Here is a 27242-nt window from a genome sequence, read left to right on the forward strand (position 1 = left end):
TTGAATGCGTTTTATTGAATGTGGCACGAGTTCCATGTTTCACACGTACACTGGTTACACAGATGTTGACTGTTTAGTTACTTTGAAAAAATGCATTTCTTTTTTTTTTGTATCAAACTGAAATCAGTGAGGAGCTGAGGGTCGACCAGACTTCAAACCTTTCCTGCAAAAAAAACAAAAAACAATAGAAAATAAACATAATTATTAACAGCAAAGGCACAGACTGGTTTCTTTCTTTTGTTTGATTGATTTTGTTTGCATTCATCAATTTAAGATCACCGGAGAGAACAATTCTAATGTCATGAATCTGTCATGAAACACGTCATGAATCTGACGTAGCTTTTTCTTCTAAACTTTCTAAAGAGCAGATTTAAGAAAAATCTGAAGAAGATATTGGTGAATGAGACCCAATGGTATTAAAGATAGTTACCTTCAACAAAAGAGTACTTGTAATTGGCCTCATCTTGAGCACCTGTGAGAGAAAAAAAAGGAGAGATTTAAAAAAAGGGTAAAATTTGTGTTTTGTCTGAAAAGTATTTTCACTTTTCAGGTGACGTACATCTCTAAAGGGAGCAGGGTTTGTTAAAGTGAGTAGTGGTCTCTGTAAATGATGTCTAGTGCAGAGAAAGTATCTGGTTTACTTTGCTGGTAGTAGTCATAGATGTTGACCACAGACTGGTTTCTTTCTTTTGTTTGATTGATTTTGTTTGCATTCATCAATTTAAGATCACCGGAGAGAACAATTCTACTTTTTTTAAAACACGTCATGAATCTGACGTAGCTTTTTCTTCTAAACTTTCTTAAGAGCAGATTTAAGAAAAATCAGAAGAAGATATTGGTGAATGAGGCCCAATGGTATTAAAGATAGTTACCTGCAACACAAGGGTAGTTGTAATTGGCCTCATCTTGATCACCTGAGAGAGAAAAAAAGGGTAAAATTTGTGTTTTGTCTGAAAAGTATTTTCACTTTTCAGGTGGTGTACATCTCTAAAGGGAGCAGGGTTTGTTAAAGTGAGTAGTGGTCTCTGTAAATGATGTCTAGTGCAGAGAAAGTATCTGGTTTACTTTGCTGGTAGTAGTCATAGATTTTGACCACAGCTGGCTTCAGGTCCGACACTGGAAGCTCCTGTCTGAGCTCCAGGTCATATTGGATGGGGATGTCCTTTGATAACTGTTGGAAGAAAAACAGACGAGGCAATCAGAAAACAAAATCTGCCGAGCATTAATTATTCTCGGTCACTGCGATGTCTCTCACCTCTTTTATGTACACCACAACATGGTCATCCTCGTGTTCAATACGCTCCACTTGTGCTTCACCTTTAAGCTGTAAGTGAAAAACATCAATAAAAAGCAGTATGACTGGATAGGATCAAAGAAAAGAAAGACTAGAAAGACAAGAAAAGAAAACAAGATTACGAAATTAGATTAGATCAGGTAATACCATTTTAGTTATCTTGGAGCGTGTGTCATTCAAAACTGTTGAGTAGGACGTTGAACTTTGATTTTTTTTTTAAATCATTGATGATTCTGATCCTAGCAGAGAGCAGATTCAGACTGCTCAGCGGGAACAAAACGCATGTAGTTCGAACAACAAAGCATTTTTAAGATGAAGATGATCTTAATTTTAGATGTTTATTCTGTATTGCTGTAGTGTCATGGTCATCTTAAAGGGATACTTCGCCCGTTGAAACATGAATCTGTGTTGACATTTCTATATGTAGCAGAAATGTGAAATACATTTTGAAGTTGGTGCCTTCTTGACCGAGAAAAGACAGAAAGTGTCTTTTTGGCTCATGTGGATGAAAGACACCAACTCCCAGAATGCACAGCACCACAGGTCACTCCCACCAAGGTCCTCTACAGACATTTACTTCAACACATACGGCCGTTTCCTCAGCTGTTTATGAGATTTCTTCCAGAAGGAATTGGCATCTTCGAAATTCCTGGCAGAAAACAGATTCTATGTCTGTGTCCATAGACAAACAGTGAGAGCACCAACAGAGAGGGGCGTGGTCTGACACAGCTCATTTGCATTTAAAGCTACAGACACAGAAACAGCCTGTTCTGGGCAGGGCTGAAATGTAGGAGTTTGGCATGCTAAATCACAGTGGATTTTCGGTAAGAAAATTACATGTTTTGGGGACTTCTGAGATTCATTTAAACTGGTTGAAATGGAGATTAATATGTTTCCTTTAAGGTATTATCTCACCTCCTTCAAAGACTTTTCGTCTGGGACAAATCCAGAGAGCATTTTGATATCCACGATCACCATGTTTGTAGTTTCTCGTTTTCCCGTATATCTGTAACACAACAAGAAAAAGTTTACTCAGTGTGACCGAAGCCTTTTTGTTTGCAGGCACACATACAATCTGAGGTTCTTGGAGAGGGTTCTTATAGTTAAGATATGTTTGAGCTGAGAAGCTACTATTCAGTTGTAATCATTTCCTATTGTACATCCATCAGCAGCTTCTGTACGCTGGCGTACTATTCCCTACATGGACGTTACAATCCAGACACCCTCTCACATCTAAAGACATTTAACTTGCATGACATGAAGTTCTGCAAATCTATGGTCCTGATTCACAAAATAAATGTCCAGCTTTTGTGCCTTTACCTGTGCAAATTAGACAAAACAACACAGTTTAAATGACAATGCATGTGCAATGGGTTAACTGTGTTGCAGAGCAAATTGTATTTTTGTGCGTCAGTGCTTTTGCACATTTTAAAATCAGCCTTAATGCAGTCGTTTGGGGGAAAACTGGTCCCTTTGTATGCAAATCACCCTCATTGCTAAATTCACAAACAGCCAGGGCAGTTAGAGTGAAAATATGATAATCTGTTGAGACTTGGTGGTAACTGTTACTTGCAGAATTTCCAGTGATCAGAGATTAGGACGTACACAGTTAATACATGAAGTTTGTCATTACTCCTCACATTTATCCCTTGCTCCTGTGATGTCATTGGGAAAAAAAAAAGCCTTCAGAACATTTCAACTTTTACCGCAATTTCTTTAAAAATAAATCTGCCGATGTGAAATCAGTTGAAAGATTTTGTGTGCAATGTCAGCATAAGTTAAAGGTAAACCTGGGATACAAATATTTGTTCAGAATGACAGTAGTGTTCTGTCACTGCTGCAATATCTGCAACAAGCTGTCAATGACTACTTACACAATCTTCAAAGTCAGAGTCATCGTAGGTCTGGTAGATGAGCTGCTGCACTCAGCCTTCGTACTGACCTCCACGTCAAGTGTTGTTGCTATGGGAGTAGGCGGGACGTTGTAGTGATAAGAAATCTAGGAAAAGTCCCACAAGGAAGTTAATTATTTTCATAAAAATCAAACAAACAGCTATTTTTAAGTAAATTGTAAATATGGCAGTTCTCAACTTTCTGCAGTACTACAGAGCCAGTGACAACAAGGCATCGCTCTACTGTCAGACATGTGCACACATAGACAAGAAAGGGGATTGAGCACCAGCCGTTTTGCCCTCTGCACAGAGATTGCTTCGACGTAATAAGAATATCAGGTCTGGAGACCCCCTGTCTGCTGCAACTGCCAGCACACTTTAACGCACATATTTACTTGCATAGTCACTCCTTCAGTTTGAGTTACTCTGACACAGCAGCAGATATCGGATATATGATCAAAGTATGATCATAACTGTTGTTCATTTTGTCAAATGTTTTCATAATGCTTTCAATGCTCCAGTATTGTGACATGTGTTATTATATTAAACTGACTTCTTACCACTATAGTTCCTCAACCATACAAAAATCAGCATCTCTTTATTTCCTGTCAATATTGAAGATCAAAACACTATAAGCTCTATGGGACGTAACCATTCACCTGTGTGACTAACATCCCCTTCTCTGTTTCTACATGAGGCCCTCACCAACCAATGTTCCTGTTCCTTTTTTGTCTTTGTCATTTCATTCAATTAAATATGAACAAATGTGAAAGTGTAGGGGGAAAAAAGAGAAACAGGAGGAGCTTCAGTTATGACTGACCTGCACTGAGACACATGCATTGCCCTCCACCTCCACTGTGTACTTTCCTGTCTGGTCCATCACCAGCTGCTCCTGGTAGACCAGCTTGTTGTCCTGGTCCACTTCAAAATCAATCTCCTCATCAGAAAACTTGACAATCACTGTGCTCGAACCTTCAGGATTGAACACCAGGGTGGAGTAGAGAGCGAGAGCCTGAAGGGCCACCACTGTGTCCTGTGAAAGACATAAATTACAAATAATTATTACTTTGAAACTCCTGAGAGGAACTTTAGTTTAGTGTTAATAATAATAATGTCTCCTGCAGACAAAGCTGCTCATCATATCACTGTTGATTATGTCCTGCACGTGTGTAAGAAGTATTGACAAAACATCTCCTCCTGCTTTTGTTAGACGGTTAAACATGTCACAAAAAAAGTAGAAAAAAGAAAGCTACTTCGACAAATTGAAGTGAATCAGTATGTGTGACAGCTGCCCTGCACCAGCACAGATTAATATATAGAAATAATCAACTGCCTCAATTTGGTCTTGTTTGCTTTTGTGGGGTTGTTTAGAGGCGTCAGTGTTACAGTCATTTCAGTCAGTTTAAAAATGAGATTTAAAAAATCCTCATTGAGGACTTAAAACAGGTGAAGACATCTTGTTTTATAAAGCGGAGAACATACTACAAGAAGAACTGATTTTGGGCCCGATTCCCCCTTCAAACGATCCTAGGCAATGTCTTTATCTTTCAATTGTTCTTAAGATTATCTGGTCAGATGTTCCTGTGGTGTGAGGCATGTTAAGGCTAATCTGATCTGCTCAAAAGGACATGTTCCATATTTACGATCTCCTGTTTTGTGTGGGTAACCCAGAGGACAGCCTAGCATGCACTCTGGTGGTTTGGTCACATCGTTTAATCTATTACCATCAGTCATCATGTGGGGGCTCTCTCACATTTGAAAAATCTCTTAGGTTTTAAATATCTTTTACTGTTGGCCAGGTTTTACAGACATAGCAAGTTTTATATACCGATTAGGGCTGGGTGATATGGACCAAAACTCATATCTTGATATTGTTTAGCTGAATGGGGATACTCGATATATATCGATATGTATTTTGTTAACAGTGAAAACACATGGAAAATAAACTGCCTGTTTGTGAATTTAAATAGTAATATTATAAAATAAAAATGTTCCTTAAATACAATAAAAGAGAGAGACAGGAGGGACAGACAGTCAGTCATCATCAGTGAGATGAGAAAAAGGTGACCTGACACCTCTGTAACGTTATTTTAATGCAACATAAACTATATCCATATTAACGATGTTGTCTTACCCTATATCTTGTTTGAAAATATATCCATATATCTTAAAAACTCAATATATTTCCCAGCCCTAATACCGATCTTCAGTTTCAGCAGTTTCAGACTCACCTACAGCTGTGACTAGCCTCAGAGCATGTGAGCAGACCCTACCCCGTAGAGACCATCCACTTATACATCTAATTATTTGGTCGTGAAAAGCATTCCTTTACTCAGCCAATTAGACAAAAGGTTCAAATACAAAATGCAAAAATTGGAGAGCATAATTTGGTGTGTGTTCAGAAACTGGGTGGCCTGTCCAAAGAACGTCTACCTGGGCAAATAAGATTTCCCAGCTCTAAACTATTTGAGGGTTACCTGCGTGGAGGAGAAGCCTCCATAATACTTTTGCTGCCTGGTCAGCCATCTGACGATGCCGCTGGCGTAGCCCAGTGCTTCGGGGGAAGGAGGGGCAGCAGGAAGCGAGTATGGCGACAGTAGGGCGAGCAGCACGTAGGAGGTCATCTCCACAGATACAGACAAATATCTGTTTGTCGCTGTCTGAGCCCAGTGGGTGAAACCTCCTGCACACAGACACAAACACACAAAGGTGAGGGACATTCAGAAACAAAGCAGGATTTCATTTTTGTAGTTTTTAGACATAGAAAAATAATATGATCCCATGAGCATGAGGGGGAGGATTGCATTAAAAACCCACCAGGGACTTGCAGTTTGCAGACTTGTTTTATGTTGTTTAATTAATATTTCTGTGTTTTACATGTGCAGCTAAATTGCCTTTTGTTTTGATTGCAATGACAATAAAGATCTATTCAATCATTTAAAATGTGGAATTTTTGGCTACATTGTCTAAGTGTGCATAATGGACAATGGACAGTCTGTTTTCATATCTATGGGCTTGATTGTTGTAGCATTCACAGGTATGCACAAGATTTTTTTATAAATCCAACTCTCTGAGACGGAACATGCATTAGGGCAAGCGCTTCTTTCAGCCCTCTGTTCCCTTAAAAACTTAAATGTATCAGTAAATGCAAAAGAATATATTTAACTGAGCATTGGGAGCGCTTCTGTGCTTCCATGTTTGTCTTATGGGCAGAGTGGGAGTCTGTTTTGAACTCATTGATGTCCATCTTCATCAAGCATCCTCTAAATACCAGGGACTTACTGCACCACAGACTAAACTTTAGACCAGGTTTTATTTGTTCTCAGATGCGGCAGTTTTCTAAATCCTCAAGATAAGAACGGGTCACATGTGCGCCTGACCACACATGATTTTAAGACTAACACAAGCCTGGGAGCTAACACAGGTGCAAGCTCATTTGCTATTCAGACAACATGAGCGATGGGCAAGAAAATGACAGTGGCATCAGGCTCTGCACTAGGCTCCAAGACGCTCTGCCCCGGGCGTAGGATAGTGCAGGAAGTAACGGCTGAAACCAGCTCACAAAGGGAATCCATATGGAAATTTTGATTGGTTAGAATAACTTATTTCAGGGTGACACACCTTCTTTTATCGCCACACTGTCAAGGTGACTCAAAAGTTTGTTACTGGTTTCCATGTCTCCCGCCAGAGTGAAGACATACGCCTGCAGAGCTGTAGCGTAGGTGTTTGCGACGTTATCGATCGTCTTTTTCAGGCACGAGAGGCTCTTAGTGACAGTTTCCTGTAACAGATTGAGAGAAAACAATATAATTAATAAAAGAAGTAAATCATAGGACTGATTTTAGATCATTTTCACAACAACATCGTCCATCTTTACAAACAGTGGATGGGATAACCGGATGAATCATTTAATAACATAATCAAACGGTTTACAGTGAAACCACACAAACTCACTGAGAGGAGGGTACTCACAGTCACAGTCGGGTTCATCTCCAAGAAGGCAGCCGTGATGTAAGCAGTGATTATCACTTCATCAGACACACCGCCCTGCAGAGAGGAAGCATCATACAGACATTATCATCACTACAACTTCCAGAGGATCAATTCATAAAATTATTTTCAGTCAGCAGATTTCCAGTGGTTGGTCAAGGTTGGCAGGTTTCTTTTAGGGCTCATCAAGAGTAACATAAATTATGAGTTGTGGTGTAAAGTCCCTCTGCACCTTTAAGAAAAAGCTAAAGACCCAGCTCTTTCATGATTATCTACTAACTTAATGATGATGGTCTCCATATTATTGATGATGATGATGGTAATGACAATGGTTTTTGTTTGATACTGACGACTTATAAGATGGTTTCTATACTGATTAGAGCTCTCAAGAACTGCTGTCAATGTTGTGCTTTTACTCTGCGTATTGCCTGTCAGCACCTGTGTGTCCAATCGGACTCAAAGCTGATCATTTGCTCTTACTGACATTGTTCCCTTTTTCTCTAGATCCTTGCTTCTTTTGTACTTACTCTCTGATGTACGTCGCTTTGAATAAAAGAGTCTGCTAAGTGAATTGTAGAATTGTAAAGTCCACACTAAACTCTAAGCTAGTTTCTATTTTAAATTGTGTCATAATTTGGTTCCAGTCTTTCCTCTCATGTCTAATCGGCTCTGGACAGACTAAGGGCTGAAATAACATTGGTAAACTGACATCAATCCACAAACAGAAACTAAAATGTTTGTCATATATGACAAAATATTATGATAAGGTTATGACTAAAGCCTACAGCCTTGATCTACAGCTAGTGTCAAATAACAGTGACGTCTTTTTGTGAAATGATCTCCACTCATGGAAAACCAAAGCAGTCACAGAGAACACACTGCTGACACCAAACAGGTGGTAAAATCATCTTCTAATCCTCAACCCTCCAAGTTATCCTACTTGTCAAAACCATCGCCATGGCAACCGTGTTAGAAATTCAGGATTCTTAAGCCAAGAATCTGGTAAAAAAAGGGCTATTTTTGACTCTCTTAGCACACATAATTCAATGAAGAATAGATTTTAAAATCTTGTCTAAAGACGGGAGAATATCTCATGAGTTTTGTCACATGTGCAGTTCATAACAAAATGGTAGGAATTTTAAAACTCTCGTAATCAGAGCCCAGTTTATCCTTCTTTTGTCACTTGTTTCTGATTACCTTTATGTGGTTGTTGAAGAATTTTCCCATCAATTTAAAATTGCCACTGCCCTTTTGACTGTTTGTTAGCCAGATCATAGCATCGTTGATAACTTTCGGATCGATAAAGATGAAATTCTGAGCCTTGACAAAAGATCTCATCGTGAAGGCGGTCAGCCTGCAGAGTAAAAAAAAAAGTTAGATATTTGAAACAACTGGAAGCACTCGATCCGAGTTTTCATTTTTCACAAAGGGCACTAATATATCAAATATAACACTTAATTATAAGGTAAGTCTCTAGGCTAGTTCTTACATTAATAAGAAGTACTTAATAATACAAACATTCACATAACACAAAAGTAATATTACTGTTAAGAGCTTTTGAGTTATAATAGGATGCAATGGCTGGTTCACGGTGCAAATAATTAACAGTGTGCATGTTAGAGAGGTTAGAGCAGCCAGACGACGCTATCAGGATTTTCAAAAAGATTTTTTATAACTGTTATCACTGCTACCTGGCTAAACAGGGTACAGTGAGCAGACTTCAATGGTCTTTGTTTTCATTTTGCAATGGTAGAGACTCATTGAAAGTGACAACATTGCACAAAAAGTAAGGAAATTTGTGTTTGGTAGGTTATTTCTTTGTTGAAACAACGCTTCTTGGCAATAAATTGTATACCGTTGGAACGCCTGTTTATTTCCCTTTTAAATGGTGCCACATTTGTAAGGAACATGCATTTGTGGGATAAGCAGCAAAGCTGAGTATGTGGGGTCTGCCCATGAAATACTTGTCAAATCTTCTCTGCCAATATTTGGAGTGAAATATGAACAAGGGAATGTTTAGAGCGACAAACTAAGGCTTCATTTAGTGGAAACCTACAATAAGGGTTACATTTTGCTTGTGGATCAGTAATATTCTCACCAGGTGTTTCCTGATCCTCCTGATCCAAATGTGCTGAAAGCGCCGTCGTTATTTTTGTAGTTCAGCTGTCTCTGGTAACCTGTATAACATTAGAATAATGATCAATAGGGGAGTAACAGTATGAGCAACACTTCTTCTGTTGGCATATCTAAACGTATAAATGTTCTGTTTTAGCAGAAACGTTGAACTAACAGAGACTCACCGCTGGTCAGAAAGTTGGTACCCTTTGCCTCGATGTCTGGGGTCAACTGTTTTGTGTCTTCCAGGTATTGGAGGATGTAGATGTTGGGGGCCAGAACCGCCATGTTCTGCTCAGCGCAACCATATGGCATCCGCAGCAGACCGTCCAGGTTCTTCAGGGCTCTGCCCATGATGTCACCTGACAGCAAAACAGACTCACTATGAGTGCACATGCAACCAAACTGACCTTTAATCTCAAGATGGAGAATTTGTATTCTGCCTATTCTATGGTGGTATCTTATAGGAGACTCAATGGAACATTATTTATTTGCTTTTAGCATATTTAAATGTTTTGGGAAGCGGTCAAAGTTACAAAGAAAAGATCACTTCAAAATCAATCATCCATGACCCTCAGCTTCTTTTCAGAATTTATTCTGAGAAACATAAAAATATGGATAAGACGGCTGTTATAAAACCTTCCTTTAGAAATAACAACTTGTAGGCTCAACAGCAGATGTTTGAGAACAAATGGAATTAGTTTTAAGCACGATCAAGAGAATTATTTGTTCCTGTGGCCAATGCTGCATGAAGAATGACATACATTCTAGATTCTGCTTCTATGGCAATAATACTCTCAATTTTGTTTAGGCTACCATGTTTTATGTCAAGAGAAGCAGTTTTGCTTTGCTTTTTGTAAATATAATTGTTTTGCTTTGTTGATAAATTAAATAATTATATGCCTAGATATGTATTATTAAAATGTAAAGAGCTGTGCCTTGTGGTGCATAAAGTTAATTAACATACCGAGTAAGAATAACTGGAACAAATCATTAAACTTTTCATTGAAATATATGAATGAAATACAAATATGTCCAGCCCACAAACTGGTATTGTGTATTCAGTTATTTTACTCTGTTTTCCTGTGATAATTAATCAGTTTTTGAATGTTTTCTGGATATCCTGACATTAATGTTTTCCCTTGATAAAGGAGGAAAGTCTTTCCAGTCAATGTGTATGATTGTATTCGTTTACCCAGGACTGATACAAGAGAACGTCCAGATCCATCAATCTCATCCTCGGGGAGCTGTATCTCTACTTCCTCCGTCAAAGTCTCATCTGTAAACAGACAGAGAAACGAGCGTCTTATGAAGAGAAACTCAAATTAAAGTGTCATTAACATGTATGTGAATGGTCAGTGGATCAAGAATGAAAAAATAAAACAGAGTGAAAAGGAGATCAATGTGACACAATTTGGTGTTCAGGGAGCAACAACTACAGTAGGTATCTCAGTGATGAATTTAGAATATGAGACACTGTACATTTTTTTGGGACCATTAAACTACACGCGAGTAGAAAAACACAGCAAAGTTACCGTTTGGACACAGCAGCAAGTTGGACGACTTTATCTTCTCGATTCCCTCAGCCTGATGGGGAAGGAAACAGCACCTTATCGTTTGTGTGATTTGCAGGTATCATTTTTCATCCTGTGACATCCCATGATTAATCCTTTTTAAAAAAATGTTCCTCTTGTCTGTTCTTGAATTGCTGTCTTTGGCAGCTTCCACTCACCAACGTCATGACGCAAATATTTTTGAAGTCATATGATTGGTGTAACGTAACTATAGTAAACATTAATGATCAAGGGTTATTACAGCCAACTTCTCTGTCTGAACTGTGAAGTCAAATATGTTGATTTCAGTTTATTGAGTGTGTCAGCTCGTCCATGATGAAGTCTAGGAGCAATCTAAGAGGGCAGATACGCACATCAGTGACTTGTTCCCAAGCCCAGACGACTCAGATATTTTCTACACACATCAGCAAACATATGGTATGTGTTACCTCAGCTTCTCCAGGTGACATCAGCTTTATTATGGATGAAACTCAATACTGACTTTTACTTTGCGTTCCTCTCCAATACGTATAATGGTATATTATACTACAGTGCTCCCAATATTGAGCTTGTGTTTGTTTAAAGGTTAGTTGTCTGGCAACTTTGTGGTTAATCAGAGTTTTGTTGTTGTGTAGGTAGTGTTAGTGCGTTTGTCTACTCTCTCATGCACGCTCAGTGATCTCTGTGAACGTACACGTGGGGAACTAGAAGATAAAGGTTTCATACACCGGATTGGTTCTTGTGCATAATATGAAATGTAATCCTGCCGACACCACTGCCTCCTTCTATCACACACACACACACACACACACACACACACACACACACACACACACACACAAAATCAACCTTAAGGGACAACCTTTGACTTTGTCATCTTACTTTTAAGATACCAACCTTTACTTTAAGAGTTCTTGAGACCGTGTCAGAACGACCTCTCTCTGGCACACTCACTACCTCGTTGTTGCATGTGATATCGGACACCACGGCCTCAGCAGTCGCAGAAACAATCACATCTCCTGAAAACAAGATAAACAAACACATTTTTTAAATATCCTGTAAATTCCAAAGAATCAAATCAATGATGTCTTCACTAAAATCGTATGCATCAGTGTGGATGAAGGCTGTGTTCTAACCTATGACTGAAGGGGTCAGGGTCCATCTGAAGCTTTTGCGCTCATTACCACACAGACATGTTCTGAACTCGTCTTCAGGGTATGGAAAGAGTGTGAAATCAGATGAGGGGGCTGGGGTCACAGTGACCTGTACAGAAGAGATAACAAAATAATAGATAATTGGAGATTTACAGAGCACATTTATTAAAATAAGAACAGATTTTTTGTAAAGCATAATAAGCACATATAAGTAAATCTTAAGAAATATTTTGATATCCAGTCATCATTAGTTGAAAAACGGATGAACTTACGTTGTGACTAAATTTACAGGCTTTCCAAAAAAAAGTGATTCAATTTGAAAAAAAAAAAGACAAACAACAAAAGAGCTCCTCCAAAGTAAAGCCAAAACATGGAGCTCCCCGTGCTGACTGGCTGCAGTAGAAGTTTTAAGCTCTGCCTCCTCCATGGAAACAGATCAAGTGTTCATTTTTGTAATAAGGTCTGTCTTTATACCTGTAAAATCCAGAATATGAGTCTCAACTGTACAGCAAGTCTCGTAGGGCTTTCACATTTGCAGAAAACTCCTCAAAAACTCCTGAAATTTCCAGGAGAAGCTGTATGTGTGAACGCAAACAGACACATTTTTCACTCAGACTCTAACAGGAGTTTCTTCTGCCATCCCCCTAGTGTTTTTTCCACTTTAAGTCTGAGTGAGCTGAAGTGAGAATACAGAAGGATATAATCTGGAGAATTCTCCTTGAATTAGTGAGAAGGTGTGGGGGTGATGTTTATATCCTGTGACCTGTGCTAGAATCTCTGTGCACGTAATTAAACAGCTGCAATACATCTTTTTTGTTCTCCAGTATGTTCCTCTCCGCACGTTTGTTGATAATGTTGCTCCGTCGAACAACAGAAATCATAGAAAGGCAAACTTTCTCAATAAAGAGAAAGCGGACTCGTCCACCACTTACACCATTTAAAGCATGCACAATTTTAGTTTATGGGTTCAAACGATCCATCAAAAGTTCTGTTTGCAAACTGCCCGAAATATAGAATAGAAAATATAAGTATAGAAAAGGCATATAAAGACAGTTTGAACGTGAGTCACTTGTGTTTATCCTTTGCGGGGTTTAATTGTGTTTGGTTGAAGGGAGAGCTTGCTCTTGTGTTCTACTGAGACAGAAATATTCTGATAAAACCATTTCTGTTTTTTAGTTAAGCTTACATTTCAACCAATCAAGTTATGTTCTGCAACCGTAAGTCACATAAAATAAAGACAATTACTTCATTCGTATTAGTTTCAGCTTTGAGCAGTTATTTGCTGACATTAGCTATTAGATCATAAAAACATTCATTACCATGATGCAGCTGGACAGGTAGTTGAAGACGGTCGCCTTCAGCTCAAAGTTCTCGCCTCGGATGATGGAGTAAGGCAGGCTGAGCTCCAGGAAGAAAGGCTGGAAGACGGTGAGCTCTTTACGAGGAGCTAAACCAAAACCCTGAGAGGACAAACAGAAAGCCTCCGTCTCCCAGGTGGTGATGGTGTCAGGAACAGTGAGGGGCACATTCTTGGTACCAGTCTCTCTGTTTATCGGCAGGAACACAAAAACAGTGTTGTAACAGTCCGTCTCCCTTTTTCTCATCCACAGTCACATTCAGCTTCCAAAGGTCTTGTGTATCTCATCCTCTCAAACAGAGGCCCACGTTCTTCCTCCTCCTTTCTCAACCATACACCTCTCCCCAGATATAATGGACTCACCTGATATTCTCCACTCCACTTGTTCATCTGTCTTAAACTCATGTCATATTAACCCCCCATAATTTGTTTAGCTGAATGCTTTTCGTTGTCAGTATTTGCTGCCATAAGATACTATGAAAGAAGTCTTTGCTCCACAATATATTTACATTGGGTTTTCAAAGCTCTAATGACGTCCCACACTGGCAGGCAAGAAGGCTTCAGTTGCTACCTACACGTTTTGACCAATTTTATTTTTTAAACTAAAGCCATTTACTGGTGTTGAAAGTGATGCAGTAACCAATGAAAAAACAAGACAAGGTTGGACTTCTACAAAATGTAATCTAAGTAAGAAAACCCAGAGGTACATATTGTGGATTAATGATGTTAGACGCTCCGCTGTCAGGGAAAAAAAGAACAGACTTCCTCTAATCCTGCCATAAAATATTGTGTTAACTTGATCCAAATATTACTGCCTTTTAACTAACAGTACTGCCCCAAATCACTGATAGTGAGAGGGGACAGGGGTCCTGATACTATCGTTAGCTAACATTAACTAGCTAATGTTAGCTAATAAGCACTCGCCTATGCTTGGATGATGATGAAGTTCTTGCCCTTCTACGGCAGTATTTTTGACCCAGTCACTTTAAAAATACACAAAGCTGTCAGTACTTTTGTAGACTTTCATCCTACAGGGGGCTAAGGGGAAGGATTATCTTCTAGATACAGTATATGTAAATGAAAGAGATTGAAAAAGTGTCCCATGTTCTGTATAATGGTCAAAAGTGGCCAAAACTTGCAGTCGATTTTAATATCTGTTTTCTGTGGTTGTCGGGGTTGCCGCCCCCCCCCATTTCATAACAATAAAAATAACATTTGTGAAGTGTTTTTAAAACTGAGCTCACCCAATTTCTATCAGATCCCATATCCAAGTCTCTGGGAAGAAAGTACGGACTGTCACTATTGGTGGTGGAAGCGTTCCTCCAGAAGCCTGAGCAAGTGGTAACCTCAATGGACGCCTCTCGAAAACATCGTAACCTGAGGAAGAGCACACACAATTGCTCAAATGCCACAAAAAGTTTTGATTCATCACAATGTTTCGGTGATCATTTTTTAACAAAGGAAGGGAGGCCACACACCATATTTATAGATATTCAAAATGTCCCACATCTATAAATAATGAAACACATCTATAAAACCATAAAAAAAAACATACAGAATTAATATGTAAAGTTCAGTCAACACATCTGACTTGATTATTTAAGTCCAGCTGTTCATAATGTTTACAGGTTCTAATTTATCTATTTTAGATATATTTTCATTATTATATAAAGATGTGCAGCCAAGTTTAAACAGTAGTAGAGTGATTGTATGTAGTGCAATCATAAGTGAAAATGCACTTTGTGATAATTACCGTGTCGAGTTTCAAGGAGAGTAGTGCTTTTGATTTGGATGAGATCCAACTTGAGTTTTGGGTGGTGTTTGTTTATCACTTTTGGTGCATCCCTGAACTCATCCTTTAATAATGGATCAGAGTTTTAAATATGCCAGTGTTTTCTTATTGTGGTTACAAAATATTTTCCCATAGGGGAGTAATTTAAAGAGCATTTAAGGCTGGTACCTTTGGGGTTATTTTCTTTCTTAATAAGACACACATCCCGAGTAAACCTGCTGTACCTGTCTCTGGCTGCTTTTACCCAGCAGTCGTTGTTTAAATCTGTGTTCGAGTTTGTCTGTTTCTTTTGTGTAGATCTGTCTGATGCGGCTAAACTGACTAATTGGAAGATTTTTTTCAGATGGACTGGATGGAAAGATTGTCCGTGTACGAAAGAACATTTGTCAGTGTCTTTCCCGTATGAGTCTGTTTTCAATGTTCTGCCTTCACCAGGGTGTCCAGGAAGCTACTTTTGTCCTCATCATGACACATGGTGATCTTCAAATGTTCATGACAGTTATTAAGGTAGTCAGAAAATTGTAATAAAATGTCGACAGGACCCTTGTATAATATACAAATGTCATCTACGTATCATTTTTATGTGTTCATGTGTTTTTAAAAAAGGATTTGTGGAAGAGAAGATGTGGCTGTTTATACACGGACCTGCACCTACATGATGTGCGTATAACTACCTCTTTTTTTCTAACATCTGTAAAGACACCAGAAAATACTCTGTCAAAAGAGGGCAGTGGTGTGCTGTTTTAACAATATATAAATAAATCACCTCGATCAGGGACGTATTTCCTTCCTCCGTATTGGAGACATGAAGGGACTCGGACACCCAAGTTTGTCGCCATCTTCAGCCCTACATTCTACATAATCAGACAACATGAAGGTGTCACAAAAAAAAGATATACAAATAAGATGTGCAGTATGTTGAAATATGTATTCTTGATATTATGTGTTCATTTTAGTGCATTAAATACCGTGAAAACGGTGTAAGGGTCATCTGTCACATCAGGACGGGGCCAAATGCGTCTTTTAGGCCTCACAACCAAGCACTCTATAGTATCCAGAACTTCAAAGGGAATATAGGATGCCTTTGTGATGGGCAACAAGTCAAATATCTGAAAAAAGAAAGGTTTAGTTAAAGCTTAAAATCTGCATTATGTTTTTGTGATGTAAATGGTGGGGGACTCCACATCTCTGACGAAAGGTAGATTTCAAAGGGCAAACTATAATGTTTACGACAGGGTTTTTTTTCTTAAATCTCAATCTAATGCAAAACTGCAATATCCCCAATTTGTGAGGAAACAAATCCCCACAAATCACCTACCCTAACTAGCCAAACAAACAGGGATGTAATCTATCACAGAGAACACACAGCTAACACCAAACAGCTGGTAAAACCCTCTGCTCCACCTCATTCTTTAAGTTATCCCACTTTTCTAAACCATCACCTTGACAACCGGATTTTAAGGAGGACTTTCCACTTACTAGGAGATACAGTAGGTGTAACTTTCGACTATGTTGGAACGATCTCAGCTGGTGCAACACCTTAAATGTAGCGCAAACTCCGTAATTTCTCAATTAGGAATTATTTCAAAAGTAGACTACGATTGAACTTATTAATAGCTGGTGCATTGGAGAAAAAGAAGAAACTGTCATTGAATAGAACTGAAACTGGGTGACCGATTATGTTAATTTGTCCAAAAGATCATGCGGATGTCATCAAGCATTATGCAGCTACAGTATAAGTTGTCCAGCCATTACCCTGTTGCTGTCAAGACTTTTCCCAGGCTCCTTGATGAGGACGCTCTGATCGACAATGCTCACACCACACAGAGAGTTTGGCTGGGCCGTCACCTGCAGGGTGTTTCCCTCTCCTGGGACAGCTGAGGACGGAAAAAACTCCAGCGACACCTGACACAAAGAAATACTGTCAGTGGTACACAACAACTATTATAACAAACAGAAAGTCTGTGAGACATAACGCTGACCTTGTGCCTGAAGCATTTCTCAGTGGAGAAGTCAGCACTGTGGGCGATCACCGTCTCACTGGGGAGGACAGCGTAAGCCACAAGCTGGATGTCTGGGGACATCTCAGGGGACACTCTGATGTTAATAGACATCTTGCCCTGAGTCACTAAAAACAGTGAAACAGACTTTTTAATGGACAAGAATCATTTTTGCTTATAGTTTACAAAAAGGTGCACACATTTTGCATAGTTAGTGTGAAACAAATGGGAAACTAACCACCAGGTAACAACTACTAGTTACTCAGTACTGAGGCATTACTGAACCATTACATTCATTATCTGTCAAATAATCATTATCTAGAACATGTGATGAAGAAGTACTCAATATCTACCCATTACTTAGTGTTTCCCACTAACTATGTAACATTTGTGTACCACATTGTAAAGTGTTAACTTATATTTCAAATCACTTCAGAGATCGATAAAAAAGCAGTTAACCAATCAACTTTGAGGGTAGGCTTTCTAAGGCTGGCTAAACACTAGACGATTTCATAAATATCATAAATATTCACGATTAGAGTTTGGGCTTTCTCCGACGGAATTGGGTAATAGCCAATTAAAAGCAAGCAGACCGGGTTTGTCACCAACCAGATGTTGCGTGTACTTTCACAACTCAGAAACCTGGCAGTGAACACAAACACGCCTGGCACCCGAGCCAAGTGGAATATTAAAAAGGAGATCAGCTTGTGAAATTATGGCAACAATACAAGTTCCTTTATAATGTCTCATGCAAGTGTAACAGGTCTCAAAATGAGATCCCATAAGCAGATGAGAATTTCTGTATAACAGAAGAAAAGAATGAGACAGGCAACTGTGCTTCTTTTCAGTTCAGAGTCCCGTAACAAAGAGAGTCCATGTATGGGAGAAGCCCAGCGCCACACTGCCTCCTGCTGGTGACACTGAAGTGTACTGTTATCTGGCTATTATAGCACATATTAGTGATGATCTTTCCTGGTAATATTATTCCAAAATAAAAACATAGACACATTACATAAAATGTGACGACACATTTTGTGGGCTCACATGCTCCCTGACAAAGAAAATGGCTCCTGACATTTCAAACAAACACTGAAACTCTTTTTTACTTTTTCCTTCTTCTTCCTTTTTTACACTTCTTAAACTTATAGTCAGTAATATGTGTGAGTGAGTGTGTAAGTGCACTTTAATATGAGTATGTGTATGGCATCATTACAGTGCAAGGCGATGTCTGGTAAGTGTTATAATGATGCAAGGGATAGTTCTGCATACCCCAACCAGGCAGGGCTTGCACGGCATTAAGTCCAGCTGCCCACATCTGTCGATGTGGTTGGTTGGAGGGTTGGCCAAGAGACTCATATGTCAGCAACTGGGGAGGTCTCCTGTCCCGTGCAGATTTTCTGATTAATTCATCCTTCAGCATCACTTGTCCATCATTTTGATCATCATGAATATCCTGATTGTACTCCTGCTCAACTGGCTGTTCAGGGTTCTCAGGTTGGATTTCCTCATCAGTGTGTTGTGCTTATTGCTCTTGTCTGGTTTCTCTTTCGGGTGAGATTCTTTGTGGCTGCTCATATGTGTGGCCTCTTGATGATGTGTTTCTGTGTGATTCAGGCAACCTTTGTAAGCTATCTGGGTTTCTCTTGGAATCACAGGTAGGTCTTACATTTTGGGTTTGAGGTTCACTTTGTGGTGGTACTCTTAACCAGTATTGCACTCTGGGTGTTTCATTTTCAGAGCTTTCAGATTCACTGCTTTGCATTTCTCTCTGTTTTTGTTCCCACATGTGATGACTCTTTTGCTTATGTTTTCCTGTAGCTGGTGATAGTTTTGTTGGTCAGGTAAGTTTGCAGGCAGGTCATTTACAACATGTAGGAGGTTTCTGTGCAGGACACGACTCTTACCATTACCCTGCTCCGGGAGCACTTTGTAAATGGGATTGTCGTTCACTTTCTCTTTGACAACATACACAGTATGTTCCCAATAGGATCTTAACTTTCCTGGCCCTCCTCTTTCACTCATGTTGCAGACTAAGACTCTATCACCAGGTTGGAGTACAACTCCCTTGATGTGTTGGTCATAGTATTTTTTTCCTCTTTCACTTGAGTTTTTGCTGTTCTCACCTGCTAGTTGTTAAGCCTCTTTCATTCTCAAAGCCCATTTCTTGGCACAGTCTTGTGGTGTTTCAGGTTGGTCTTTAGCTGACAAGCCAAACATTAAGTAGACTAGAAGACAGGGATGTTGGCCAAACATGAGATAGTGAGGTGAGAAGCCTGTTGCCTCATGTCTGATGCAGTTGTACGCATGCACCACCAGGGGTAAATGTTCTTTCCAGTTGCTCTTTTCGTTCTCTTCCAGTGTTCTTAACATTTGAAGCAGCGTTCTATTAAAACTTTCTGCTGGGTTGTCCTGAGGATGATAAGAGGTTGTTCTTGAGTGAGCAACTCCAGTTAAGTGCAAGGGCACTTTCTTGTCACATATGTCTCAATGTCTCTTTTCATGTAAGGCCAGTAGAAACGGTCTGCAGCCAGATGAATGACTCTCTCAGCTCCCATGTGTCCCATGCCACCATGGAGATGCTTAAGTACAAGGCTGCGGTGTTCTGATGGTAAAACAAGCTGTTTTCGCTGACCTGCTGTCCGATACAATAGTTGATTTTCCACATGCAACTTTCCCCATTCATGCTGAAAAGCTGCAGGAGCATTGGAGAGCCCGAATGGTATCCTCACCCACTCATACAGTCCCCAAGGAGTGATGAATGCTGTCATGTGTCTGGATCCTTCAGCTATGTAGCCCTGGTGATAAGCCTTACCCTGGTCTAGGATGGTGAACCAGCTGTGACCTCCTAGAGTGTCGATGAGGTCCTGGATGCGAGGTAGTGGATGGCGGTCAGGCACTGTTTTCTGGTTTAAGAGTCTGTAATCAATACACAACCTTAAGGATCCATGTATTTTTCTGACACAGACCACAGGCGCTGCATAAGGGGACTTTGATTTAATTGTCCACCCTTTTGCAAGCAGGTCTTGTATGTATTCTTTAACCTCTTTGTAAAGGGGTTTGGGTACAGAAGCATACGCACGCTGGACTGGGATGTTATCCTTGAGGTTGATCTCCAATTTCAGGCTTGGGATACACCCAATGTCCCCTTCGTCTCGAGCAGAAGCTCCTGACTCCTCATACAGTATTTGCTTAGCTTCCTTCTGTTGTTCCTCACTTTGATGACTAACATCCACTGGTGGGTGCCACAGAGTGTTGTTCATGTTTTGGGAAGGTGAGGAACTTGCAATGTTGACCTGAGCCTGGTTGTGCTCATTGTTTGTCTTGTCTGTCTCTACCACTTTATCAATTGCTTCAATGGTGCCAAGGACAGTTGAGCTGGGCAGGGTCACAGTGTTTTTGGAATGGTTTGACACAGGCACTTTGACACAAGGTCTGTTGGTTTGTTGACTCTCCATTAATCCCTCACCAATGCTCAGGGGTGCCAGTGGTGTGGTTTCTAATTTGGGCTCAAATAATTGAGTTGGAGTCACTGATATCTACTGGCACTCTGCACTTAATGTAAGCTATTTGACCAGGATAAATAGTGATTTCTTTCATGCCTACCTTTACTGTAGCATTTTGTTCTTTTTGTTGTTGCTCTGCCTGTATGAAACTCACTATGGCTTCTTCCTTTGCACTGTCGATGGACAAAGCTCCGGTAAGTAAGCTAACAAGGATGGATATTACTTTAGGTCTGCTCTCATTACTCATAATGAGTTCCTGGATGACATTAAAACCAACTAATGGTCTTTCTAGTTTGAGTCGACTCACCAGGAAGGGTACTCGAATGGATAAGTCTGGATCATCGTTGCCTTGCAGGTTTACAACTACTTCTACATATCCGTCGTATAGTATCTCGCCTGTTACAGCTGTCACACTGAGACTTTCCTCCATTAGTTGACTTAAAGGGCAAATATCTTGTTCGGGTAAGTACTTGTCCTTCCATGCTCAGTCAATGAGGCTAACATTAGCTCCCGTGTCTAGTAATGCAGTTATAGCATAACCATTCATGCTACATTTCAACAGGGATTTTCTGCCTATCAGGGGAGCGATCTTCTCAGATGAGTACAGTTGACATTTTGTCTGTGGTTTGGAATTTTTATCATCTTTTTGTGATCTTAATTCTGCTCCACTTTTGGGTTGGGACTTGTCTTTTGAGTCGGTCAAGGGTTGTCCCTCTGTCCTGACCGATGGCCATTTCCCGACTGTTTGTGTTTTCTTGTGCAACCTATAGCTCGATGGCCTTCTTCTCCACAGGAAAAGCAGTGGCTGCAGTTTGGTTTAGCTTGAGCTACACATTGTGGACATCCATATTGTCTAGGTGTCTTTCTCTCTGGTCTGGTTCTATCAGAACCAGGCTGGTGGACTGGCACCTGGTGCTGTATGGTTAACTTTTTCAGGGCCTCCATTGCCTGTGTTAAAGCCTCTACTTGGGCACTTAGTCTCTGGATAACATTGTCTTTACCTTTTGCTTTGGTCTCACCCATGCTACTGTTTGTTTCTGCAGATTCAGCAAGGTTGCTGTGAGCTTGTGTCACTTTGCGGCTGGAGCTGCGTCCCAGTCTGTGCTTTCTCTCACTTTCTTCCATTGTTGTCTGAATGACCTGTCTCAACAGAGCTTCATCAGAAACAGTCGGATCAGTAAGGAGTGGTTTCAGCTCTCGTCTGACATCCTCATGTCTCTCTCCCATGCCTTGGTAGACAGCATTCAGGAAAACGCCCTGGAGTGTAGAAGCATCATACTTGATTAATGAATTGGTCTGTTTGGATGTAAACATTATCTTTTGCTTCAGCCCGATCATACGATAAATAAACTGCTGTGGAGCTTCATTGTCAAGCTGCCGAGCACACATCAGTTCTTGGAAGAGCTCTGTACAACTCCTCTCCACAAGATGGGACTGTAGGAAACTTTCCAGCTCGGCGACTGTAAGATCTTCTTTGTTTGTCAGCATATCTCTAAAATTTCCACTCTTGATAATTTGCAGGACCCCTTTAATGATCTCATCGTCAGAATGTTGTTCTCTGCGTCCTTCCTGGATCTGCTTGCACATGCTGTTAAAACTAATGTCTGATGTCGTGTCACTGATCTGTCCTTCATGTATCTTGAACTCTTTTCTTTGAAGCAGTGGAAGATCTCGACGGGCTCTCACTAATGAGGACAGGTTGCTCTTCTGCAGCCAGTTGAGGTGAGTGAGAAGATGATGGGTGACTGACAGGTGGGTTGGATGTGTGCAGGCTATTGAGGTTACCTCTTCTTAGGGATGTAGGCTGTCTGACGAAGAAAAGAATGAGACAAGCAACTGTGCTTCTTTTCAGTTCAACTTGACTCGGTAGAATGAGGAAGAAACGAGAGTCCCATAACAAAGAGAGTCCATGCATGGGAGAAGCCCAGCGCCACACTGCCTCCTGCTGGTGACACTGAAGTGTACTGTTAACTGGCTATTATAGCACATGTTAGTGATGATCTTTCCTGGTAATATTATTCCAAAATAAAAACATAGACACATTACATAAAATGTGACAACACATTTTGTGGGCGTCACACAAGACATACTGATCAGCTGTCCTCAATTTTATCTTCTGAAGTCACGTTTGAACATGCAAGTTTGTTTGTGACATCTTGTGTCCGTGGAATCGTTACTGTGAAATATTTATTCCAAATGTCAGCTGTGCGGTCTTGTGGTTTGGCCAAATTGTCTAATGTGTGTGATCAGACGATCATTAAAAAATAGTTGAAACTGTCCTTGTGTCTGTGGTCTCCCACGTTTTTTAAAATCTAGAAAATTGTCTAGTGTGTAGCCAGCCTAAAAATCATTTGCTATCAACCTGTTTGATCTTGCACTTCAATCTTGAAATATCCTTGCATGACGATGGCTCCTCTGGCTAAGACCTGAGAATGAGATTAGAGAATGAGTAATGCAGTGGTAAAACCTAATTTCTTAAGTAGTCTTTAAGTTATTTGGGCAATACTTTTGAATTAATTGAATGTACAGCTGAAGAGATACAGGACATGTTGGGGGAGAGAGTGGGACGCACCACAACTTAGCTATCTTTAAGGTCTCTAACTTGACTAAACCAACACTAATAATGAAAAAAGAAGATATAAATCAGCCTCTCAATCAAATCCCACCCTGGTTGCTTGTGCAGATTTCCTCTGGACAGCTTCACCCCTTCTTGCGTTCTGTGAGCTATCTACCCCAGATTTAATGCTCTGCTCTCTGTTTTTTGCTGCCAAATCTCAAAATCAATAGAATTCCAGAGTTCATATTGACCTCTGAATTGATCCCTATCTTGAGGTCAGAGCATTGTGTGCAAAATGTAATTAATTTAATTAGTTAAAATGCAAGTGACAAATCTAGTTCATGTTTCAAATTGTATTTCCATGCCCTTGAAAAAAGACCAAATTGACAAAAAGACAGAAATATAAATGAAAGGCACTAAAGTAAACCTTGAAAACAGGTGTAAATAATCTGATGTAAAAATCATTTTCAAAACATCTTCCCTGAGAGAACATCCATCACTTACCACGTAAATAAAAGTTGCAGTGCCTTGTCTCTCTCCCACTATGGTGACTTTGACTGAAATTTTTTCCACTGTGTCACAGGGAATTGGCTTCTCCTTCTTCTGCACCTCCAGGGAGCTCACTGTTTTACTATCCACAGAAACGTCCCGGATCATGGAAATCTTGTGTTGTAATAGCTCAAAGTATCCCTCTTCAACATTGTAAGGTGGTCTCCTCACAGGTTTGTTACTTGGCTACATTGCAGAAGAAGAAACACTACAAATTAGCTCATGAGGGTTCAGGAAGCTTTGGAGAGCCACCACTACTGTATTACAAATAATCGTGATTAGAAAAATCAAGTGTTGTATTTATACTTACACTGAGGTAGATGTCACCGTTATATCCATCTGTGCTAAATGTGAAATCTGCGACTCCATCAAAGTCAGTTGTGAGAGTCTGTTTGAGTTGTTCCGACCTAATTTCACCCTCAAAGAGGTACACCGGCATGTCAGGAATGGGTGTATCGTCGTAATCAACTGCTTTGATCTGTTAGAAGCACAGAGGCATATCACTGAGGCTGCACAATACTTCAGTGGCTATACCTATGGACTCAATCAGGCTCTCTGAAAACATCAATCCAGCCCATTAAGTGTTCAGGAAATATTAGAATCATGATAAAAGTACAGCATTTAAAAAAATAAAAGATGTCTTCCAAAATAATAAATGGTGTTTATGTTGTTTCATTGATAAAAGATCATGGATATATAGCCAATTAATACTCTGTTGGTTAGCAGTCCAAATGTCTAACCCCTATAGAAGAACTTCCTCTCCGTCTTTTGCCGGCTCCACTTTTCAAAAAATATGTGCGCAAACACGCTGTTTGGAGATTTTCCTTTTGTGACATCACAGAGGGGAGTAACCCCTCCCCCATGATGGTGACACACCCACGTCAGGTGTTTGTTCTAGCCTCTGAGTCTGCCTTTCCACTGTTAACAAATGGGCATGTTGCAGGAAAGCCCAAGACACCACATCACCTTCCAGAGAGGGGGCGTGGTCAAACACACCTCATTTACATTTAAAGCTATAGACACAGAAACAGCCTGTTCTGGGCAGGGCTGAAATAGAGGTGTTAATAGGAATGTTAAAATACAGGATCAGAGTGTCAGAGAAATTTCATTTACATATTTTGGGAACCTCTGAGACTTCTTTAAACTTTTTGAAAAACAGTATAATACGTGACCTTTAAAGCAATCCATTGGCTCAAATCTTCTAAAAAGGTTGTGAAAAAAATTATAATAAGATGACATCAGGTATAACAAGAAAGTGTTAATTTCTTTCACAAAAAATATGACTATAAACTGTTTTTATTCCATTTTTTTCAGGAGCTCCGCTCTTCCTCTCAGTCAGTCAGTGATTCATGTCGGAGCTCTCGTTCAGTTCGTTCACTGAACGAACTGAACGAGAGCTCCTCCTCCGAGTCACTCTCTTCCTCTCAGTTCGTTCAGTGAACGAAACACTGACTGAACGTGAATGAGCGAGACTGCGAGTCACCAGCCTCAGTCACACACACACACACTGTACTGACTGAAATACGATTGTTAGTAGATGTTAAAACAGTCAGCTGAGTGAAATTAAGTTGGATATAAAAGCCGTTTGTAAACTGACGGCAGATATAAAAAGCACATACATTTTTGCGACACCTAAATGTTAAATAATATGTTTGCTATTTCCTCAATTTTGGAGACATGAGAGGGAGAAGTAGGGGCGGGCTTTAGAGACACAGAGCTCCCGACCGACTCCGTCCTGTTGGTTCAGTCAGTACGTATCACTGACATGAAATGGAGAGGGAGGGCGGGCTTTGAGCGACTCTTAAGGTCTGGAGAGAGATACGAAACGGGAGAGAGGAGAGCGCAACTGAAGTTGAGAAATGAACGACTCTTTTCAGTAAGTGATTCAGTTCATTCACCCAGATGATTCATTCGTTTTGAACGGATCGTTCACGAACTACACATCACTAGTGTGAGTATGGTTTTTTCAAGATGGGACTCAAATGCTAGAGGTGTTCTGTCTCACTTTCAAGATCCATTTTTCCCCCCACTGTGCGTCAAAAAAAAAAATACAAACAGCAGAGCGGAGAAATGTGTGTGCGCTGCCAGTCAGAGAGCAGGAGTAGAGTGTATGAGAGTGTGTGTGTGTGCAGGTGTGTGTGTGTGTGTGTGTGGAGCAGAGCGACAGAGCACAAGCTGCTCTGATAACGAGCGCTAACGGGCTAACAATAGCCTTACCAGGCAGTGAATGACTACAGTAATATAAATCACATTATTGATGAAATATGAGTTGGAGGGAGGTTTTATATAGAGATTAAGTATGTGTTGTTCAATCATTTTGAATCAGACTTGGATAACTTTGATCCACAAATTCTGAAATATTGTGATCCCAGCAGAGAGCTGGATTCGGGCTACAGGAACAAGATGTAATAAAACATATGACTTAGTTGAACAGAATTCACAAAGCATTTTTACAATGATGCTGATATACCAGTAGACTTTTGAAAAAAGATTTTGCTCTTGAATTGCTTGATTGTTACTATGACATAGCCGATGAGGTAGACATTGGAGTTGTTAAAAAAAAATCAATTTTGCTTCAATATTAAACAAAAGATAGTCCTAATTAGAGTCTTAATTAATTTAAATTCTGGCCAAAGTAAACTGGATTACCTGATCTTGAATAGAAAAAAGGATTTCCAAATCTGGATCATTCTTTTCCAGAAGAAACCTCTCCTGATGTTGAGAATCATACTTACTTTTCCTTCCACGTCTGATCCCATCGCGTAAACCTTTGGTGTGTCAATAAATATCAGCTTTCCGATAACAAAGGAAATCTCAATCCTTTTCTCTTGTTGATGTGTTATTCCTGAAAAAGAGGCCAGCGTGTTACAACTCTTTTTATACTTTGTGATATCTACCTGTATTGTATAACTCTTTTCAAAATATTAATGTTGTTGAAGTCATAGTCTTGCCTGTTTCCTCCTCCTCCACTTTGGCACTGAGCAGCAGCGACGCCTGCACCACTTTTACAATTTTTTTGAAAGTGGACATCTCAAAGAAAAAAGTGGCACATCCTGACTCATCCGCCTAAAAGAAAATATGATACAGTACATGATATAAAAAAATATTGAAAAAAAGGTTTGGCAGCAGGGGGATGAGCATGTCACTATGGCAACTGTACCTCCATTGTCTCCACGAAGCAAGGGGGCTTTATATCCTCTGTTTCCCTGATATACCGATAAAGAGGTCTGCACATCTCAGCTGTAATAAGGCCTGGCACAGACTGTTTGTATGTGTACCTGAAGAGATGGAGAAAATTATTAAGAATGTTTTTCAACAGTTTCTTCCCAAAGTGAAACTATTTTAGATTATTGAAGAGTGTGAGGAGTGACAGAGATTTGACTTACTGTGCACAAACTTTAACTTCGATTTCTTCCTGCCCAATACTGACTTTATCGGGTGCCTTTATATTTACTTCAAATTTAGGCAAAACTGCAGACAAACAAT

The 27242-nt window shown here is 39.9% G+C and overlaps 2 protein-coding genes across 2 annotated transcripts in view; both read right to left on the reverse strand.

Moving 5' to 3' along the window:
• Positions 1-26613, reverse strand: LOC110002847 (murinoglobulin-2-like). Its single transcript, XM_065960676.1, has 28 exons — positions 26492-26613; positions 24067-24234; positions 23712-23942; positions 23013-23076; positions 17130-17275; positions 16903-17052; positions 16116-16256; positions 15914-16001; positions 14600-14732; positions 13318-13543; positions 11981-12107; positions 11742-11863; positions 10827-10878; positions 10487-10570; positions 9477-9653; positions 9275-9353; positions 8374-8530; positions 7159-7233; positions 6808-6967; positions 5664-5869; positions 4007-4219; positions 3169-3293; positions 2210-2300; positions 1256-1324; positions 1066-1171; positions 873-914; positions 431-472; positions 1-163 (listed from the first exon to the last, which is right to left on the reverse strand). Exons 1-28 carry the CDS (start codon positions 26513-26515, stop codon positions 153-155), a joined length of 3309 nt encoding a protein of 1102 aa, XP_065816748.1. The 5' UTR covers positions 26516-26613; the 3' UTR covers positions 1-152.
• Positions 26614-26672: 59 nt separating this feature from the next.
• The window catches only part of LOC114919313 (alpha-2-macroglobulin-like protein 1), a 5410-nt gene continuing 4840 nt past the window's right edge, over positions 26673-27242 (reverse strand). The window contains exons 6-8 of the mRNA XM_065960497.1: positions 27143-27227; positions 26917-27034; positions 26673-26822 (exon numbers count right to left, since the gene is read on the reverse strand). Of these exons, the coding sequence (XP_065816569.1) occupies positions 26673-26822; positions 26917-27034; positions 27143-27227 (353 nt within the window). The remainder of the gene's footprint in view (positions 26823-26916; positions 27035-27142; positions 27228-27242) is intronic.

The sequence above is a fragment of the Labrus bergylta genome, chromosome 11 (genome assembly GCF_963930695.1).
Source record: "Labrus bergylta chromosome 11, fLabBer1.1, whole genome shotgun sequence".
Classification (NCBI taxonomy): domain Eukaryota; kingdom Metazoa; phylum Chordata; class Actinopteri; order Labriformes; family Labridae; genus Labrus; species Labrus bergylta.